Consider the following 17,463-nt stretch of genomic DNA (forward strand, 5'->3'; position numbering starts at 1 on the left):
AAATTTCTTTCTAGGATGTTCAGTCCTTCTCCACAATGAATGAGTGTTACTATGATAAGCGGATGGACTTTTTTTACAATAGGAGCAACACAGACACTGCCGATGAGTGGACAGGAACGAAGCTTGTGATTGTTTTGTGTGTTGGAACATTTTTCTGCCTGTTTATTTTTTTTTCGAATTCTCTAGTCATCGCAGCAGTGATCAAAAACAGAAAGTTTCATTTCCCCTTCTACTACCTGTTGGCTAACCTAGCTGCTGCGGATTTCTTTGCTGGAATTGCCTATGTATTCCTGATGTTTAACACTGGCCCTGTTTCAAAAACTTTGACGGTCAACCGCTGGTTTCTCCGCCAGGGGCTCCTGGACACCAGCTTGACCGCCTCTCTGACCAATTTGTTGGTTATTGCTGTGGAGAGGCACATGTCAATCATGAGGATGCGGATCCATAGCAACCTGACGAAAAAGAGGGTGACGCTGCTCATTTTGTTTATCTGGGCCATTGCGATCTTTATGGGGGCCGTCCCCACACTGGGCTGGAATTGCCTGTGTGATATCTCTGCCTGCTCTTCCCTGGCCCCCATTTACAGCAGGAGTTACCTCATTTTCTGGACTGTGTCCAACCTTGTAGCCTTCTTCATCATGGTTGTGGTGTACCTGAGGATCTACGTGTATGTCAAGAGGAAAACCAACGTTTTGTCTCCACATACAAGTGGGTCCATCAGCCGCCGGAGGACACCCATGAAGCTGATGAAAACGGTGATGACTGTCTTAGGTAAGGAGGAACCAAGTGAGCCATTTTCCCCATTCATTCAGCAAATGTTTATTGAGCATCTAGAGTATGCAAGGTGCTTACTAGGTAGTAGAAATGCAGTAGTGAACAAGAACAGTCATAAATCCCCAACCTGCTTGGAGCTTATACTCTAGTAGGGGAAGACAACATAAGTATTTCAATAGGGATAAACAAAATAATTTTATGATACATTTTAATATAACACTTATAAAGAGGCTAAACAGGTCTAGTTTGCAATTCTAGCTTCAGCTAGAAGATGACTTTGGAGCAGATGGTGAAGGTGGTGAGGAAGTGAGCCGTGTGTGTCTGGGAAGGGCACCAGGCAGGAGATGCAGTAAGCACAGGAGCCCAGAACAGCAAGGAGGCCAGTGTGGCTGGAGTAGAGGGAGCTGGAAGAGTGGGAACATATGAGGTTGGAGGGTTAATGGGAGGTGTTGGGGCCACTCAGATCATGTAGGGCGGTGTGGTTATCATAAGGACTTTGGATTTTCCGAGTGAGAAGAGAAGCCATGGGAAGGTTTTGAACAAGGGAGTAACATGATTGGACCTGCATTTTAATGGTATCTCTTTGGCTGCCATTTTGTGAGGAGCAAGGGCAAAGGCAAGAAAATTGCTAAAGAGGGTATTTCAGTACTCAGAGTGGTGGTAGGGACTGGGACCAGAGGGCAGTTGGGAGGTAGTGCTGTGTGGTTGGATTCTGGATGTTTTTTAAAGGTCAGGGTGATAGGATTTGCTGACGAGTAAGTATGAAGCAAAGTGAGAGGAGGAGGGAGAGTGGGGTGTGTCATTCTACCGAGATGAGGAGGCTGAAGAGGTTTGTGGGGAAGGTCAGGAGTTTGGTTCTGGACAAATTAAATTTAGAATTGTATTTGGCATCCAAGTGAGTTATTGAATCAGGAGTTCAGGAATTAAGTCTGGACTGGAGATTCACTGAGAGTCATTGGGGGAAGAAATGGTATTTTAAACCTCAAGGCTGGATAAGCTCACCATGGTGAGGTAAATGTGGATGGTGAACATGGAGAAGAGGACCAAAGAACAAGCCTTGGGGCACTCCAGTGTGAGGAGGGTGGGAAGGCACGGAACAACCAACAGAAGAGCCCTCTAGGGAGTAGCCAGAAAACCCAGGGAAATATGGTGGCCTAGATGCTGTGAGAAGAGAGCCATCAAGGAAAGGGAGTATCAGCAACGTTAATACTCTTGGGAGGTAGAGTTAAATGAGGTCTTACTGGACTTAGTTTAACAAACAAGTGGTTTTTAGGTGACTCTGAGATCACATTTGGTATAGCCAAGAGTCTGTTCAGAACAAAATGAAGAAAGAGAGGAGAGGCCTTAGGACAGCACGTGTGAACAGCTCTGAGGACTTTTGTTTTGCCCTGCCAGCCCTGTCCGTAGAAGATGTATTTGGTGCAAAAAATTTTCCCTTTGTTTTGTTTTCTCTCTGGTAGGCTGCCCCCCAATTCCAGTCCGGGTCACAGGTGGAATTGGTGCTGTGTGTGTTCACAGGACTTGTCTTCTATGTTAGAGAGTCCATTTCTTACCATGTGTGGTGGCCGCAGCAGTGGGGACTGTTCCTGAGAGAGGTCCTGGAGCATGTTCCTGTCAAGTCCTGATGTGAAGGAATTCTTGGGCAGCAATTCATAGTAGAGGACGCAGGGAATATGTGGTGTGGGGTGGCAGCCAGCAGGATGTGTCTAGGTCCTGAAATTGCCAGTAAGGTATGGAAGTCAGCAGACACACAGCGTGACTGTTAAAATGATTTCAAACTGAGGATTTATGTTGGTTAACAAGTATTTATGTAGTCCTTACTATGTGTCAGGCATTGTCCTCACTGTTTTATAGAGTGTAATCTATTCCATCCTCATGCCAATCTTGTGATGTAGGTGGCTACTGTTACCCTCATTGTCCGGATGAAGAAACTGAGCAGAGCAGCCTGCCCAGGGCCACTCAGTGATGGATGCATAGGGCCCCCAACACACACTGTGCCGTTGGCCTTCAGAGCCCATGTGTTTAACACTATACTCTGCAGCCAGTTTTGATTTATTTGGACTTTTACTGGTTTCCCTGGTTTCCTCTTTGTTTCCTCTTCTGTTTTGACCACGTCATTCTTCATTTAACCCCTTGACAAGAATGTAGGTTAAGAGTAAGAAAGGGAAGGGGGGTCACATTAATCAGTTTTTCCACCCTTGAACTAGACAGGATTTTGATGTTTTTGGCAAAGAGTAACTAACATTCAGTATTTATTGGTATTGTCCATGATGCTTAAAATGACTTGTAAGCATCATTGTTTGTCCATGTGTCTTGAAGGCCATGTGTCAAGAAGGTAATGACCTTCTTGATTAAAGAGAAAACTCTCTTTTTTTTCAGCACATTATGTATCATATACAGTGTGAGATGGAAAAGGTGTAATCTTAGGTGGGGAGAACAGGACTCCGTAGGACAGTCTTGGTCACTAGCTTCAGCCTGGACTGGTTACAGAAGGGTAAAATGCAGGAGCAGTGTGGTTTTGGCAGGTGGGGTTGGATAAGGGGGAAAAAAAACGGAATAAAGAGTGAAATTGCTAAGTAAGATAAGAGAAGTTGTGGTGCTGACATGGAACAATGTGGAGGAATTGGTTCATGGCGGGAAGACAGTTTGATGGCGAGGATCTGGGGAAGTTCCTTAGTGGTGAGACAGAAGGATCTGGTAGAAGATGAAAAGTCTGGGGACAGAGGAAGTGAAACTGAAGAGCTGGGTTTTTAGGCTTCTAGATCCTGATTTCTTTGGATAATAGAAGATATGGTTTTAGTCTCAAATCTGTCATTTCCTATAAGGGTGATCTGAAGTACATTATTAGCTCACCTTTTCCTGGTTAAATTTCACCATTTGAGGTGGAATAGATAATCTTTAAATTCTTTCCAAGTTGTAAAATCCAACGATCCTGTTATAACAATAAGTAACCAAAGTCAACACAGAGTTCAGTGTGTTGACTGTGTATCAAAGCACAGAGTCTTTTTCCATAAAAGCATCAACCATAGTATCTCCTTAGGGAGGAAGCCCCTCAGTTGCTCACTGTGATGCGTGTAAAAGTTCCGTTGCCTAACACAAGCGTGTCCCAAATGATAGTATCTTTGAAAAATCAACAATGCTGGCTTTACCATCATTGTAATTACTGGTTCTAAGTATGTGTAAATTAATAGCTTAATATTTATTTCTGTAATGATTATCTGATTTAATCATTTAAACCTTTCTGCTTACATTGATATATATGTTGTAGGAAAGGTTAAGATGGAAGTTTCTTACAAATATGCCTTCTTTTAAATATTAGAAAGTCAATCCATAAATATATATTAACCGTCTCTTAAACAGCACCTAAAAGGCAGAGTTGCATGAATTCAGGGAGCTGAATCTCATTTCCGAGAAGGAAGATGGGATAGACAGGTGGAGTTTGGGGATGGCTTTTTGGAGGGCTTGGGATGTGATCTGGAAGGATGGGTGGGATTTGAATGGGCAGGAGGGAAAGATATTTTAAGTCAGAGAAATGGCAAAATCAAAAGCGACAGTAGAAACATCTAAACTTGCATAGTACCACAAGGAAAGCCCTTGCCAGATGCATGTTGTGGTACAACAGAAAATAGCTCAATTGTGCATCACATAGACTAAAATTGGAACGATACAGAGAAGATTAGCATGGCCCCTGCACAAGGATGACAGGAAAATTCATGAAGTGTTCTGTATTTTTTCAGCCATCAAAAAAAAAAAAGAAAGAAAGAAAGAAATCTTGCCATTTGCAACTACATGGATGGAACTAGAATTATTATGCTAAGTGAAATAAGTCAATCAGGGAAAGACAATTATCATATGATCTCACTCATTTGTGGGATTTAAGAAACAAAACAGAAGATCATAGGGGAAGAGAGGGAAAAATAAAACAAGACGAAATCAAAGAGGGAGACAAACCATAAGAGACTCTTAATCATAGGAAACAAACTGAGGGTTGCTGGAGGGGAGGAGGATGGGGTAACTGGGGGTTGGACATTGGGGAAGGATCATGATGTAATGAGTGCTGGGTATTATATGACTGGTGAATCACTGACCTCTACCTCTGAAACTAATAATACACTATCGGTGAATTAATTTAACTTAAAAAAAAAAAAAAAAAGGAAATAGCTCAGTGTGAGCCAGGAAAGTTTAGTTGGCCATCCTCTTCGGAAGGAGAGAGGAGACCAGATGACCTTTGTGTTTCTTTCCAGCATTAGTATTTTGGCTGCACACAGCATACAGAGCTGGACAGGGGGCAGATTTTTTTCCTTGTTGAGGGAGGTGGTAGTAGTGACGATGGTGGTGTGAATCTTGAATCTGTATGTGAGTGGAAAGGCATTTAGGCGTTGTGTTCCCATTTTAGCAGCCCTGAGGCAGAAAGCTTGCTCATTTCTGAGTCATGATGTGTGATGAGCCCTTTACATGAGAGAAGTTGCTTATTGAATGTTCCCATGGAAAAGACATTGGGGACATATGATCCTGCTTTCTATAGGGCACCAAGGCCCTGCCTAAGAGAGAGCCATGTATTTTGAAATCCTACTTGTTAACAAGCCTAATCGGCCTTAGGAACCAAGTAAAAAGCCCCCCATGGAAAAACTTCTCATTTATTGTCACACAACCCACGCCGTGAGCTGTGCACATGGGGATGTTCTGTTTCCTGGGAAATGAGCTGGATTTTCTTCTTTTTTGCAGAGTCTTGAAAGGTAAAAGAAAAGTAGGCTGAGGGGAGTTGTGAGCCATACTCTTGAAATCTTCCATAAAAACATCTTCCATAAACCTTCTTGTCTTTTAGGATGGTGTTTTTCAAACCTCAGGTTGTGACCCACTGGCAAGTAATGAAATCAATTAGGAGATTCTAATTGACACTTTCTGTGTGTGCACAGGATTGTAATATAAAATGTATTTCTTAACACGGGTTACGGTCAAGTATGTTTGAAAAGCCATGGTCTTAGGATCAAGGTCTCTTTTCTGGCTAATAATGACTGAAATCTTTTAAATTACGAGAAGCATTATGGTTAAGGGACCTTGAAAAGGTTTGTGGTAACTGAAACAAAGAGCTGGATGTTTTTCTTGTCATTCTCCCTCCCACCCCTCCACTTAGGTCAGTGCTAAATCCTCCTTGCTTTCTCGCAGGGGAGAAAGGAAAGAGGAAAAGTGGTGGTAAAGAAACAGTGCTGGGAGTTCTCACACTAGAAAGAAATGGGTGAAAATTAAGTTCATCACAAGCCTTGCTAGAGTACTAATAATAGGCGTACACGTTGTTTCTGCAGCACTGTCCTTTTCAGTGTTTTAATACGTGTTCTCATTCCGTCTCGGGAAATCCTACAAGATAAGTGGGAAAGATATTATTCTATTTTCCTGACGCTCCCTTAGATGCACCCTCCACTCAGCTATAATTGTTAATGGTTTTTTGTTTGGCGTCTCTAAGCCTTGCACATAGTGGAATACCTTCCCCCTTGTTCTGTCTGGGAAACTCCCATTCATCTCGTAAGACTCAACTCAAGGGTTTATTTTCTGTGAATTTTTCCTTGCCTACCTAGGTAAACCTGCTTATGACGTCCTTTGGGCCGCCTCTCTATTTTGCTCATACTTCAATCCATCCACTTACTTGTTACATGCCTTCATTGTGAACTAGAGTGTGCTGCTTTGACGTCAGAGATGGTACCTTATTTATCTATCTTTGCACATCTAACATGGAGCACACTCTCTGGAACATATGTGTTGAGATTGTAATAGAATGAGGGAATGAATGAGGAAATGGAGGTTTAGGGAAGTTAAGTGGCTTTTCAAAAGCTGGATCTGAAAGTAGAAACCGGGTTTCCTCACATCCAGCCTGGCCTTTGGCAGGATCTGGCTGTAATAGGCCTGTGAGGTAGATGGTGACTGAGGAATGATGTGTCTCCCATTTTATAATATGGCAAACAGAGGTCTTAGAAGGGTGAGTGGTAGTGCTGTCTTGGGAAGAGGAAAACAAATGAACATTTTTTGAGCGCCTACCAGTAGGAAGTCTGCAAGTTACATGCTTTGGGGGATTTCATTTCACTTAGCCCTCATAATAATGCTACGCAGATCTGTTTTGTGAATAAGGAAATTTGGGTGGACTTAAGTGTCTTGCCCATAGACCCATAGTAGCAAAAATAATAACAGTTAACATTCACTTTGTGCTGTACATGGTTCTGGCATTTGGCATGTTCATTTAATCTCCTTGACAGCTCTTTTGAGGGAGGTTCTGTTATTATTGCCAGATGAAGAAACTGAGGCCTGGAGAGTTTTAGTGTCTTGCCTAAGATTAGTAGCAGAGCTGAGATGTGAATCCAAGCAGATTGGCTCCAGGACCCCACTCTTCAAGGTTAACGAGCAGCTTCACATAAGTGATAGGGATAGAACAACAGCGACCCCAGTAATGAGGTTTATAACTTGTATCTCCCTTGATTTCTAGTTATTTCTGTGAAGTCACTTGAACTCTCAACATTGAGTTTGCTCTTGCTTTGTGATAAAGATTTCTGCCGTGTGATAGTGACCGATGTGACAACATCTCTTGGGGGAATGACAGCCGCCCACTCTTGAAACTTTATGCAAGATGTAGACGGCAAGAACAGGTGCTTGGGAATAGGGAGGGAACCAGATTTCAGTCCTGGCTTTGCCACTTCCAAGTTATGTGACCCTGAGCAATCTGTGACTTATTTTCATAGACGTGGGGATAATATCAGTACCTCTGGCATGGCAAGGTTTTGAGGATGCAGTGAGACAATGCACATACAAGTACCTAGAATAGTGCTTGGCACACAGTATGTGCTAAGTCAATATGGCTACTCTTCTTAGGCCTTAGTTTGACTCTAAAGAGCCTGGCCTGCCCTACATTTAAGCAGAGTGCCCTTTTATTCCCAGTAACGTCACATGTCCTGTGAAGAGGGAGGCCAGAGGCCTACCATCGGTACCATCATGGCGGCAGGTTTTGTAATGGGGACAGATGGTCAGGAAGAAGTTGCCTGGGTGGGCTGCCTGACAGCTGGTGATGGCACCAGCTCAGTTCCTGGAGACCCAGGCCGACTTGGACACTGGGCACCACAGAACTGAAAAGCTCCGAGTTTGCATTACTAGACCCTGTAAACACCAACGCCAGCCACGAAATGCTGTTAACGATTTCTGTCTCTGACAGATGATCTTTGCATTAATAATTCATTTCACTTTTGCAACATTTATGAATAAAACATTATAAGTGAGACCCTGACCATTAAGTGTTAGCTTAATAAGAATCCCGTAATACAGCACCACCATCTTGTGTGTAATCTAGGAGACATTCCTCCTAAGAAACGGTCCTGTCTTGCTAATGAATCCTACCGGGATGCCTTGTTAGTCGAGTACTGTTACCACCTATCCCAGGGTTGGGAAGTTGGCTCTTTGTCTGAAAACAGCTGAGGCCAGAACCTAGGCCTTTTGATATTATTTATAGGTTTCATCAATGACATGTCCTTGTTCCATTAAAAAATTTTTAAAAAAGTGGACACCCGCACATACATACACACAAACACACACACAACACACACAGAGAAACCAGGAATCAAGAAACGCTAACAGAATCCCAGGAGATCCTACATTTGTTTTCAGCTTTAGTAGCCTGGTGGTAGCTTCTGCAGGGCAGAAGCCTACTTTCAGTGTTTGCTGCCTTGCATGCCTGAGTTATCAAGTATCTGTTTAAAAAAAAAAAAAAGAGTGAAAGCTTTGCCTTAAGAAATGCTGAAATGATCAGATTGTTGGCACGTAGGAGTTCTCTTGTTGCTGGGCAGTCCTATCAGGCGGAGAATGACTAAATCTTTTCAGAGTCAAGCCATTCTGTGAGTGCTCACGTGGCCCCCCTGGGTTGTGGCCTCCCACAGTACTGTTTGACATGCACCTTCTGTCCTCAGGGGCGACGTGGTGATGGAGAAGACCTCACCGTCTGCTCACAAGGACAGGTTCAAGTTCAACCCCGCTGTTGTGTGCCCCTCCATCCCACCGTTTCAAGTTGCCTTCGCTTCTTCACAGCCCGTCCGCCCAGACGTGTTTGGAAGTCTCTGCCTCCCCTCTGCCTGGGTGGCTGTTTGGGTCTCTCTGACTCTCAGTGCTTTCTTCCCCTCCTGCTTCACTCCTTCGCATGCCTCCCTCTGCAGTCAGGTCTAAAGTCATTTTTCCAACTCATTGTTCTCATGTCCAGTACAGTCCCTGCCCTGCCTTCTTTCTTCCATTTCTTCTACACACCCCTTCAGTTCTGTCACACCAAATACGACTCAGCTTCTTTTATTCCCCTAGCACACTTCTTCCTTCAGAACGGTTTTTCTGGCGGGTTTTCTTTTCTTTTTTTTTTTTTTATGTTATGTTAATCACCATACATTACATCATTAGTTTTTTCTTTTTAAAGAAACCTGAAGCCTTCCTCTTCAGCTGGAAGATATTCAGCAATTCAACAATTATTGACTATTTCCCAAGTGTGAGGTACAGAAATGCTTCTCACATTCTACCTTTGTGTTTTCCTCCCCTCCAGCTTTTTGAAGAATAATTGACAAATGTAGCTGGATATGTTTAAAGTATCTGACATGATGACGTGATATACATATACGTTGTAGAATAATTACCAAGATCGAGATAATTTATACATTCATCCCTTCCTTCCTTCCTTCCTTTTTTGCAGTGAGAATGCTTAAGATCTATTCTCAGCAGCTTTCAAGTACGCAATACTGTATTATTAACTATGGGCATCACATTGTACAATTGTTAGATTCTCAGAACTTACAATTCTTATTACTAAATATTTGTACATTTTGACCTACATCTCCCCATTCCCCCTCCCCCTGGCAACCACCATTCTATTCTCTGTTTCTATGAAATTGGCTTTTTCTTCCCTTTTATCCCCCCTTACGATTACACATATAAGTGATACCATACAGTGTTTGTCTTTCTCTGGCTTATTTCACTTAGCAGAGATGTTCCATTACCCAGCTACATCCAGTGCTCCTGCCAGCACCTAGCCAGCCTCCTGGAAGGTTGAGATTTCCAGTAATGCCTTCTCTCAGGGCCTCCATTTCTGCCAAAGGGGAACGTGGCTATTGTCTGTTACCCAGGTGTCGCACTACTGGGCTCATACCTGGAATAGCATGGTTTGCGCTGACCCATGGTAGAATTTCATCAAGTCCGTGCTAACATTGGGTGTATTTTTAGACTTTCAGCTGGGGGCCACTGCATTGTGTGTAGCTAAAGCCAACAGGTTGGGGCGGGGGGATTGGAATCATGGCCTGGTCACATCTAGGGATCAACGTAGAAGCTGGAATAGAGGGCAGGTGAACCAGAAGTATTGGCTGGGGGACACCACAGGTGAGCAGCCCTTCACCCTGCTCTGACAGTTGTCCCTCTACTCCAGCTACCCACTCTCCCTCACCACCAGACTGTTGGTATAACAGCAGCATGTGAGAAGGAAAGACCCTGTTACCTCAAAGAATCAGTATCTGTTGAGAGGTTTGTCCAGGTTCACCTTGTAAATCATTGTTGGTATTGTGGCCGGAGCTCTGGACTTCCAAGTTCCTGCTTTTCTAATGGGTCTCCCTTCTGCCTTGGTGAAATATACCTGTCCTTGGATGGCTAAGTGACCATGATATATACCAAGAGTTGTTTGTTTTCATCAAATCAGAGAGTTCATGGCCCAACACTGGGCCTGTTTTATCCTTTTGGTTTTCTGAACAGGGAGAGATTTCTGGTTTTTACATTTTCTCATCATAAACATGTATTGGGTACCTCTGCCCTAAAGGCACTACAAATCTGTGCTTGTTCTGATGTTTTATGGTTGTCAGGAGATGACCAAGGTTCATGAATCAATGGTTGGGTCATATGTGAGGTAGATTACACAGAGGCAGATCTGCTCCGTTGGCTTTTTGTACGTAAGATTTAAAGGGAACCCTGTTTATAGGCTGATCTGAGAAAATAAGGTTACCAAAAAAATAACTACCAGGATAACTGAAGGAACAAATAAATATACAGAAGGGCCGAGTGAGGGTGCCCAGGCAAAAAGCACTGTGGGTTTGGATAGTCTGTGGAGGCTTCCTTGAAGAGGCAGGATATGAGCCAGATCTCAGTATAACAGGTGGAGAAGAGAGGGCAAAGCCTTGTAGACAGGTGGGATGGCAGGATGGAAGACAGGCATACACATATCCAGGGAGACCATACTGAGGCCAAGAGTGGGAAGGGGGACAGGGTAGACCGATTTCTGGAATAAGGCGTTTGCAGAGTAATGACAGTCTGGTTTGAGAGGCATACTGGAGTCAGAGAATGGAAGGCCTTGAATCCCAAGATGGTGTGGACTTCATTGTCAAATGTCTACAGAGGCCAGGCAGGTGACATGGGTGCCTGGGTTGGCCTTGGACTTATAAGGCAATAGGGAGGGGTGGTACCTGTGGCTGCCTGGACAGATTCAACTTTGGTTAAAAGATGCTATAGGCCGAATTATATAGGTCTTGGCCACAGCTAAACTGCCTCACTGGCAATGGAGAGCCCTTGTGGGGTCTTGAGGGCATTGATGGGTTGAGAGGAAGGTGGGAACTGCTAAATGTTTTAGGAAGATGGGGGCTGGTTGAAGAGGGAGAGATCATTTAGGAGATTGGTGGAATTGGCCCAAAGCTCTGTGGGTGGTAGGTAGCTCAGATGCCCCAGAGAAGGCAGAGCTGGCCCCTTCCAGAGCAGGCAGGTACAGCTGTCAGCAGGCGCCAAGTCTATGTGGGCCAGGACGAGCAGCCAGGGAAGCCCAGCAGGGGGGGCAGAAGGGGAGCAGGCCAGTGGGGCATGGACTTGCAGAAATCTGGCAAGACACAGACATCGAATAAGCAGAAGGCCAAGGGCAGAGAAACTTGGAAGCAGGAAGCAGAGAGCCACCCTGGAAACTGAGATTCGGGGGTGGGAATTCATCCTGGAAACTAAGATTTCTGAAAGCCTTTGAGCTTTGCCCTTTTTCAGCCCCCAGCTGACCTCACCTTCCTTACTTCCTTCTAACCCTTCTAACCAAGAAGATAGACGTCATCTGACATGAATGTTCTTATTACCCCTCCCTCCACCATTTTAGCTAATCTGCAACGGCCTCATCTTTATGTTCTAGCTTTCTACAAGAGCCCATTACTTCCAGCCTTCCCAGGAGCCTATTCTCATTACTCTTGCTCTGCTGTGTATTTGACCATTGAAAAATACAGTGCCTGACCTTACGTCCCCTTTCTAACTACTGTTCTTTCTTTCTTATCCCATCTTCTTAATACCCCAAGTCATGGTAAGCTAGCTCTGCCCCTATTAGGATTGTGCTGATGAAGCCCCCATTGCCCTCCTAACTGCCCGCTCTAGTGATCTGACTGGAGCTCCCTGTTGCACAGTTGCCTGCCTCATGCCACCCTTTGATGGTTTCTTCCCTCTTCAGTTCCTTCTCTGTCTCTTGTCCAGTCCCTCCCATCTCTGGCCATCCTGGAAATGCCCTTTGTTCCTATCCCCTGTGGCTGCCCAAGTTCTCTTAAGATGACCTTCCTTTGTGGCTTGGACCAGTGCCTCTCTGTGAATGCTGCCCAAAGCCGTGTCTCCATCCTCGGCCTCTCTCACGAGATCCAGATCTCTATTTCCAGCTGTGGATTGCCCACACGCAGCCAGATGCCCTGCAGGCCCGGCTCCGTGGGTCATATAGTGCGTCTACAGTGGAGGTCCCATCTGCCTTGCCTTCCAAACTGGAACACTTAGTATGGCCATCTCTCTCACCATCTATATCCAGTTAGTCACCAAATCTACTTGAGGGGTGTCTCAGATCCTACCGAATCCCCTTAGGCTGACCCTCACCATTCTGTTGCTTCCCATCATCGCTGGATTCCCTCCTCCCAGCTTTCCCGCCCCAGGCCTTCCTTCATACCGCCAGCCGAGGTACCATCCTGAAAACACAATGAACTGTGTCTAATCTTTTCTGGGCCCTTCTTGTATTCTAGATAAAGCCCAAATGACCGAGCTGGAATTAGGAGGCCACTTTCACAATTCTGGTCCCAACCTTCTTTTCTAAACATCCCCCCTATCACACAGCCCAGTCTTCTGTGGGGCTAAGCTTCTCTCCATTCTGCTGCTGTGCAGGGTCTGCTTGATGCTCCTCTTGGGTAATCCTTTTTTTTTTTTTTTTTTAATATGGGTGCTAGAGATAGACCACCTGTTTGTTTGTTTTTTTAATTCTTTAAAAAAATTTTTTTAAAGTAATTTCTACACTTAACAAGGGGCTCGAACCCATGACCCTGGGATCAAGAGTAGCATGCTCTACCCGCTGGGCCAGCCAGGTGCCCCTCTTGCGTATTCTTAGCATGACAAACTCCCTATCTATCTTTTAAGATCCTTCTATGTTATAGTTTCTGACTCTCCCAAAGTTAATTATCCAGAGCTTCTATAGAATACTATTTATATGTATAAAAGTATTTAGCCCATTTTATTATAATTTATTTGCTAAGTGCCTGTATCTCTGACTAGACTGAGCTCGCCAAGGACAGGACTGTGTCTGTCTTCATTTCTGTAGTGCCTGGCACACAGTAGTTACTCAATAAACATTCATTGTTTATATAATGATCTAACAAACATATTAACCGGATGGGTCCTGGCACAGGCACTGAGCAGCTCCTCCAACCTCCGTCCTTGTCCTGGTCATAATCACAGGGAAGGTCCTACTGCCGCTCGGGATCCTCCTTACCCTGTGATATCATGACATGATTTGCCTTCTGGAATGCCGGCCCCCGATGTCCTGGCTCTTACAGTGGTCTTTTTGAGCTGGGGGGAGTTTGAAGCGGGTACCAAATAAACCTTAAGTGAGTGACTCTAAGGCATGAAAGGAGATTCCTGTGGTAGGAATGGGATTAGAGGTGGAGAAATCGCCAGAGAATACATGGTTATTATAGTCTTCAATTCCCTCCTTCGAGCATTAGCTGGTTACTTGGGAGGCTGTTATATCAGGGCTGCGGACAGGACTGGCTGCACAATTCGCGGGCCCCTTATAAAAAAAGAAAAAAGGCAGGAAGAAAAGTGCTGCTAAAGGCACTAAGATCTAAAACTCTCCTTTCTTCTGGACATCTCCGCTCACACTGATGCCCTGTCGTCCCGCCAAACTTGACTTACAAACTGTAAGTTCAAAGGCAAACTTACTGAGGATTTCAGGATGGAGACAGCAGATCTTGAAGCGGAGCTCAGGGCCCCGGTGAGCGCGGGCTCTGTGTGACCATGCAGGCCACAGGCCCGCCGGGCTGCTCTGGCTGCTGAGTATAACCTCCCAGCCGTAACTAGCCCAGGACCACATGCAGAGACTCCCGTCTCATTGAGTTTATCCTCCCCCAGGATTACAAGGGCCAGCCATGTGTGTTGTCTCATGATCCATCTCCTCCACTGTGAGAAGTATTTTCTTAGAAGCCTCCTTGTCTTCTTCAGGGTAAGGCTCCTTATCACCAGCCTCGAGCACTGATGGGGGTACACAGGGCCCGTGTGGCTGAGACAGTCCCCGGAGCTCCCACGTACAGCTCATATGTTACTGGGCTTTCAGCACTTCACCAGTGAGGCAAAGACCCATCTGTTCCTGTCCTGTGTCTGTTCTCGGTCTTCCTAGCTGGGCCCAAGATAAGGCTTGTCAGTGCTCTATCCAGAACAGTCCCCCTCATGACTGGGCTCACCTAAAGAACACCACAAACGGGCCTCATATGAAAGGTCAGAACTTTTTGCATGACTTAAACAATTCCTCCTTGGAATATCAGTGTTACCCTTCCCAGGATGTGTTCCTGGGTCCTGGGACTCCTTGGAGTTAGGCCTGATGTTCTCTTGAAGGCTCTGGGATCTGGAGGAGTTATACTGAGTCTACTTAGATTGGAAAACCTGTAGCAAAGTTCCTGGGATCGACATGGCCACTTGGATGTCCTGCTCCTCCTCCAGGGACACACAGCCAACTTGTGAAGTCCTCCGAGGAGAGTTCGGTGCTGTCCACAGCGGCCGGGGCTCATCCTCAGGATGCTGCTGTGGCGTAGCAGACGCAAGTGCTTGTGAGCTCTGTAGCTTAGACTCTGAAATTCTGTCTCTTCGGTAGCATGGAATGGACCCTCAGAAGGACAAACAAGTGGCCCTATAAGAGGTTTGTGCTAATCCGTGGGCTAATACTGGACTCTCCCCCATTTGCTCTAACTTCGAAAGGAAATTTTGTTCCTTTGCTTTAAGACTGCTTTCACTTTAGAGAGTGCCGTGAGCCTGGAGAATCTTTAGGCTTCCTGATTCTTCTTTGCTGGCCTCTGTATAATAAGGGATCATGTAGACCCTTCTGACTGTAGGAGTCTCTCTGGATGTGGTCAGAGAGGGACAATGCCAAGGACCGGCCACTGGATTCTGGACTTTTGTCCTTTGGGGTAGGCGGACAGTGCTAGCCTGAGGATCCTGCAGGGGCAGTCTGGAAGTTCTTAAGTTGAGGGTTTTCTTGAATTCCTTTGCGTTTAGGAAGGGGAGGTAACATAGGAGAGTTCACTGGGTAGTTGGGCTCAGCCTGAGGAGTCTCAGTGATTGTGGGGTAGAGGGGCTGTGGCCTTCAGGATCCACACAGAAAGGTGGGTTCTCTATTCTGAGGAGTTCTCTGGGACTTGGCTCTGCAGCCCCTCTGAAGCACTTTGGGCTAGCCTCTGGGGACCTGGGGCCCTCAAGAGGCTTCGGGGGAGAGCAGCCATCTTGGATCATTCAGAGACTGGTGTGACCAGGCATCAGATGTTCAAAGAACACGGCTGAGCCAGGGGGCGTGGGACTCATGAGCCAGGGGCAGCCTTGGACAGTAGAAAAGAGAGTATACTAGGGTCTGAGGGTTCTTAACCTCTTTCCCTTACGGTCCCTCGAAGACATATTGGAGTATATTAATGCATGTTCTGTAGTTATCAGTCAGGGGGCGGTAGGCTGAGACAACCCTTCATCCAGTGAACGGAAAAGGTTGGATGCCATTCTCATAGCACTTATGTCTTCATTGGAGATGAAGATTTCTAGCATCCCTGGGATCCTCTTGAGCTTTCTGGAGAGCTCTCTGGGCATTCACTTGGCATGGGAAATAGATGGACACCTGGAGACCTGAGGGGACAACTGGCCCGCTGGACCCTTGGCCCCCTGGGTGGAGCTTCTCCAGCACCTCCAGACCAGGAACGGGTCACAATGTGATGACAGAAAGTAGTACAGGTGGGAGCTACCACATTTAGATGGAAAGCATTTGTTCCCTTCAAGCTGCCACTGTCCAGGCTCTGTGGCAGGTGAAAGGTGGGCATGGCTGCGGGGCCGGGGCCAGGGCTGTGAGAGGAGGTAGTGGGGCCGGGAGCTGGCTGGATCTGGGCAGGCTCACAAGGGCCCATGCCTGCTGAGTGAGGCAGGGCTGAGGGAGCGCCACAGGCAGATCAGGGGAGAGTGGCAGGTCCTAGGGGCCAGCCCAGTAGCACGGGCCCTGGAATAATGCCAGGAGCTAGCAAGGAAGGGCTGGGGTCCGGGCAGGAGAGCTGGGGACAACAGATGTCACTTCCGCCAACCACCTGGGACAGGAAGCCACCTCAAAATCAGTCGTTGGAAGTCAGGGAAACTTGACTGCAGGTAATGGGAATCTGGTCACTGACCTGAGCCGAGCTGGGGATCAGGATGGGCGGATGCCTCCTCTGGAGGGCTGCAGGTCCCCGAGAGACTGGCAGGAGTCAAGGAGAGGCCCAGTCGCAGCAGACCTGGTACCAGTCAGGTTACCATGGAGACATAATGAGTGGGGCTAGAGTATAAAGCAGAGACCAGGAATGTGGCCGAATGGAGGCTGGGGGCTCCTCAGATTCTTCCTGATGAGAGGTGGGCTCTGACTGGCTCCCAGGGCTTGGTTGGCAGAGCTGCAGGAAGAGGGCCCAGACAATCTGTTACAGAAGTGAGGCTTCAGGACGGGGGGATGGTGCGTTGGATCAGGATCACACAGGTACAAGCTCTCCCTCCTGTCCTGCACACACGCACCACTTTCTACTTCAGCGGTCTGCTCGAAGAGCCCTGACCTGCACGTTTTGAAGAAACTACCCAGGCCCCATGCAGAAACACTTCACAGAAGCAAGAGTTACTATGATGGCAGTGAGAAAACTGGAAAAATAGATTTAAAAGGCATTAAAAGGACGGCTGCCTCAGGAAGGGCAGGCATATCATGCACGAGGGGAGCAGCAAAAGGATGTACCCCGCTTCAGAGCTTTGCATTTGGATGACCGAAAGAACAACAGAAAAATGCTTTATGAACAGAAGTTCAATGAAATAGACCCAAAGCGGAATCTCTGATATTCTTAGAGAACAGAAAACATCGTATTTTTAAAACGTTTGGAAAACACCCCCTCACCCCAGTCTTGAGGAGCAGAAAAGTCCCTCAAAAGCTCCAGGTAGCACACTGAAGCCGCATCACCGGCTCTGAGGGGGCCCGTCTATTTAATACACTTCTTCTCTCCTGCCTGTACATCAAGAGACTTAACAAATTTTTGTCATTGTCTTGTTCTTTTAGTTATCAGGAGTAAACTATTTTGTTAGGTTGAAATTAGCTGGTTTGCATTTGTATCAGATCTCATTTGCTCTGACACAAACAATCCCTTTGTGGGTAATGAAAACAATTTAATGGCGTGGTCTGAA

General features: G+C 46.1%; 1 protein-coding gene and 1 pseudogene across 2 annotated transcripts in view; both read left to right on the top strand.

Moving 5' to 3' along the window:
- LPAR3 (lysophosphatidic acid receptor 3) overlaps positions 1-17,463 on the top strand; it is a 74,579-nt gene that overhangs the window by 24,493 nt on the left and 32,623 nt on the right. For both annotated transcript variants that reach the window (XM_036108864.2, XM_078072816.1), the window contains exon 2: positions 15-771. In XM_036108864.2, coding sequence (XP_035964757.1) covers positions 36-771 — 736 coding nt within the window. In that variant the 5' untranslated portion in view covers positions 15-35. The remainder of the gene's footprint in view (positions 1-14; positions 772-17,463) is intronic.
- LOC118546212 (U6 spliceosomal RNA) lies at positions 4,411-4,507 on the top strand (annotated as a pseudogene).

The sequence above is a fragment of the Halichoerus grypus genome, chromosome 5, assembly GCF_964656455.1.
Source record: "Halichoerus grypus chromosome 5, mHalGry1.hap1.1, whole genome shotgun sequence".
In the NCBI taxonomy this organism is placed as follows: domain Eukaryota; kingdom Metazoa; phylum Chordata; class Mammalia; order Carnivora; family Phocidae; genus Halichoerus; species Halichoerus grypus.